The 4,393-nt window shown below is 39.0% G+C and overlaps 1 protein-coding gene across 1 annotated transcript; it reads right to left on the minus strand.

Annotated features, from left to right (window-relative positions):
- Positions 1 to 462: 462 nt before the first annotated feature.
- On the minus strand, positions 463 to 1,407 carry LOC114099041 (olfactory receptor 5K3-like). The gene has a single exon (XM_027943265.2). It carries the CDS (start codon positions 1,405 to 1,407, stop codon positions 463 to 465), a length of 945 nt encoding a protein of 314 aa, XP_027799066.2.
- Positions 1,408 to 4,393: the final 2,986 nt, after the last annotated feature.

Raw genomic sequence — 4,393 nt, forward strand, 5'->3', positions numbered from 1 at the left:
AAATACATACTGAAATATAATCTCTTGAAATAACTAAAGTCTAATTCAAAAATCAAATAAAAACACATTGTTTACTTAGACAGATGGAGTTGCTTAAGGAAAAATTAACATTTGAGAACTTAGAATATGCCAGTGATTGTAAAAAATATTCTTTGGGATATAAGAAAGTTGCTAACAGTATTAAATGGAGGCAACTTTTATATCTATATACTCTGACTTTATTTCTAATATTTATTTTGTTGAAAATTAGGCCTAATTCTGCTACAACAGTCATGAATAATTATCTAATTCACTCCTGATTGATTTCACACATTTTATTTTTAAGTATATTTTTGCATACTCTCTCCCTTTGGAGTTATTTTTTTTTATTTTGAAGGGATTGTTATCCACTTTCTCAGTATTTGTAGGTTCATAAAAAGTACTGTAAAGTAGAAATCAGTCTTTCAATGGAGATGAAACTTGTTACAGAAAGTTACAACATGGCCTCTTCTTCATAATTCTTTTTATAATATTTATTACTTCATTGTTTCTTAAAGTATAAATAAAAGGGTTTAATAAAGGAACTATTAGAGTATAAAATATAGCAGCAGGTACATCTGTATCCCCTTCATTAACTGAACTTGGTTGAGCATACAGGAAGAGCAGAGAACCATAGAATATTGATACAGAGAGAAAGTGGGATGCACAAGTAGATAGAGCTTTGCCCCTTCCTTCTTTAGATTTCATTGTGAATATGGTGAAAAGGATGCAGATATAAGATATTAGCACTACAGTAATAGTAAAGGTTAGAATTGACCCTGCCAAAATATGTACTGCCAATTTGTTGATATAAGGATGAACAGAGGAGAGTCTGTATAATGGAAGGACATCACAAAAAAAGTGATTGATCTGATGAGACCCACAGAAAACCAACCTTAACAAAAGCCCTACTTCAATCATTGGATGCAGGACTCCACCTGTGTAGGCTCCTGTGGTCATCTGAATGCAGAGTTTCTTTGACATCAGGGTGTGGTACTGCAGTGGTCTGCATATGGCCACATAGCGGTCATAAGCCATTGCTGCCAGAAGAAAGCAGTCTGTTGATTCAGCAATACAGAGAAAATAAATCTGTACCATACATTCAGAGAGGGAAATCCTTCTGTCCTCAGAAAAGAAGTTCTGCAACATCTTGGGAGTAACAGCACAGGAACTCAAGGAATCCATAAGAGCCAGGTTGCCCAGGAAGATGTACATTGGTGTGTGAAGATGGTGCTCCATGTAAATCAAGGCCAGCAAACCTAGATTCCCCACCATGGTGACCAGATAGATGGCAGAGAATACCACAAACAGAAGGGCTTTGAGGTCTGGGTTTTCTGTAAGTCCTATGAGGATGAATTCATTTGTCAATGAATGGTTGACCTTAGTCATCTTTGTCTGTTAAGATAGATATTAATGAGATATTAAATTCTAATTAACCGCATACAATTTTCCATTGATCTTTTCTTTTTTATGCTGGTAGAGGAATTTCTTCATTACTGAACCATGCTATGTTGAGCACAATATGCCACATACTTCCAGGGAACAATTGTCTTTCTTGAAGAGTCAGCAACTATGCCCTCTATCTGGGATTATCAAAATTAACAAGGATATTTTGATAATTCCAGGCAGGATGGTTAAAGAACAGAAAGTTGCTGGGCACAGTGGTGCATGCCCATAATTCCAGTGGCTTGGGAGGCTGAGGCAGGAGAATCACAAATTCAAAGCCAGTCTCAGCAAATCAATGCGGCCCTAAGCAACTTAATAAGATCTTATCTCGCCGCCCCCCACCCCCCGCGCCTGCCAGGTAGGTGGAACGGTGACCACCGACAGAAAAGGCCCAGTGGCCCGCGGAGGGGCAGAGCTTCCAATCACTCCTGCAAGGTAGGCGGGCCTGCGACCCACCGGCAGAAGAGGAGCAGCTGCCTGCTGAGAGGCAGAGCCGCCCCCTCCCCCCCGCGCCTGCAAGGTAGACGGAACTGTGACCACCATCAGAACAGGCCAGACCTGCAACCGAGAGACAGAACAGGCCCAGTGGCCTGAGGAAGGGTAGAGCCGCCCCCCCCCCTGCGCCTGCAAGGTCAGCGGACCTGCTACCGACCTGCAGAGCAGGCCCAGCGGCCTGCCGGCGTGGTAGGCACATTGCCCCAATTGGAGGAGGGGCAGAGCCGCCGCCCGCGCCTGCGAGGGAGACTTTGCAACTATACAAGACCAATATAAATATATAGGGGGAAAATTCAATAGCACAACAGTTTCACCAAGTAGAAAGGAACGCGAACAGTATGAAGAGACAAGGAAAGAAAGGACCACAAGCAATGCAGTTCAACTCAACGTTAGAAGAGGTAATAGCTGCAGCAGATGGAATGTCAGATAAAGAATTCAGGATATACATGCTTCAGATGATCTAGAGTCTCAAGGAAGACATCAGACAGCAAAATCAGACAATGAAAGATCACTTCAACAATGAATTACATAAACAAATCCAAGAAGCAAAAGATCAACTATACAGGGAAATAGAGGTTATAAAAAACAAACAAACAGAAATCCTAGAAATGCAGGAAGCAATAAGCCAACTTAAAAACTCAATTGAGAATACTACCAGCAGAGTAGAACACTTAGAAGACAGAACATCAGACAATGAAGATAAAGTATTTCAACTTGAAAAGAACATAGACAGCTCAGCAAGACTGTTAAGAAACCATGAGCAGAACATCCAAGAAATATGGGATAACATCAAGAGACCAAATTTAAGAGTCATTGGGATACAGGAAGGGACAGAGTTTCAAACCAAAGGAATGAGCAATCTATTCAATGAAATAATACGAGAAAACTTCCCAGACTTGAAGAATGAGACAGAACCCCAAATCCTAGAAGCCTACAGGACGCCGAATGTGCAAAATCATAAGAGACCCACACCTAGACACATTATAATGAAGATGCCCAACATACAGAATAAGGAGAGAATTTTAAAAGCTACAAGAGAAAGGAAGAAGATCACATTTAGGGGTAAGCCAATCAGGATAACAGCTGATCTTTCAACACAGACTCTGAAAGCTAGAAGATCCTGGAATAACATATTTCAAACACTGAAAGAAAATGGGTTCCAACCAAGAATTGTGTTTCCAGCGAAATTAAGCTTCAGGATGGAAGATGAAATTAAAACCTTCCACGATAAACAAAAGTTAAAAGAATTTGCAGCTAGAAAACCATCTCTTCAAAACATCCTTGGCAAAACATTACAGGAAGAGGAAATGGAAAATAACAATGAAAACCAACAGTGGGAGGTAGGACACTAAAGGGGGGAAAATAATCAAAGAGGAAAACAAACCATGTTTAGTAACATAAATAAACAAATATGGCTGGAAGAACAACCCATATCTCAATAATAACCCTAAATGTTAATGGCTTAAACTCACCAATCAAGAGACACAGGCTAGTAGAATGGATCACAAAACATGACCCAACAATATGCTGCCTACAGGAGACGCATTTGATAGGAAAAGACATACATAGGCTGAAGGTGAAAGGTTGGGAAAAATCATATCACTCATATGGACTTCGGAAACAAGCAGGAGTATCCATACTCATATCAAATAAAATAGATTTCAAGCCAAAGTTAATCAAAAGGGATAAAGAGGGACACTACATACTGCTCAAGGGAACCATACACCAACAAGACATAACAATCATAAAGATATATGCCCCAAACAATGGTGCAGCTATGTTCATCAAACAAACTCTTCTCAAGTTCAAGAGTCTAATAGACCACCATACAATAATCATGGGAGACTTCAACACACCTCTATCACCACTGGACAGATCTTCCAAACAAAAGTTGAATAAGGAAACTATAGAACTCAATAACACAATTAATAACCTAGACTTAATTGACATATATAGAATATACCACCCAACATCAAGCAGTTACACTTTTTTCTCAGCAGCACATGGATCCTTCTCAAAAATAGATCATATATTATGTCACAGGGAAACTCTTAGACAATATAAAGGAGTAGAGATAATACCATGCATCCTATCTGATCATAATGGAATGGAACAGAAAATCAACGATAAAAGAAGGAAGGAAGAAGAATACATCACTTGGAGAATGAACAATAGGTTACTGAATGATCAATGGGTTATAGAAGACATCAAGGAGGAAATTAAAAAATTCTTAGAGATTAATGAAAACACAGACACAACATATCGAAATCTATGGGACACATTGAAAGCAGTTCTAAGAGGAACATTCATTGCTTGGAGTTCATTCCTTAAAAAAAGAAAAAACCAACAAATAAATGATCTCATACTTCATCTCAAAATCCTAGAAAAAGAAGAGCAAAACAACAGCAAAAGAAGTAGAAGGCAAGAAATAATT

Source organism: Marmota flaviventris, chromosome 8 (assembly GCF_047511675.1).
Source record: "Marmota flaviventris isolate mMarFla1 chromosome 8, mMarFla1.hap1, whole genome shotgun sequence".
NCBI classification, from domain to species: Eukaryota; Metazoa; Chordata; class Mammalia; order Rodentia; family Sciuridae; genus Marmota; species Marmota flaviventris.

What these genes read in the sequence shown, in the direction of transcription:
- LOC114099041 (XM_027943265.2), bottom strand. Translation starts at nt 1,407, where the DNA reads ATGACTAAGGTCAACCATTCATTGACAAATGAATTCATCCTCATAGGA.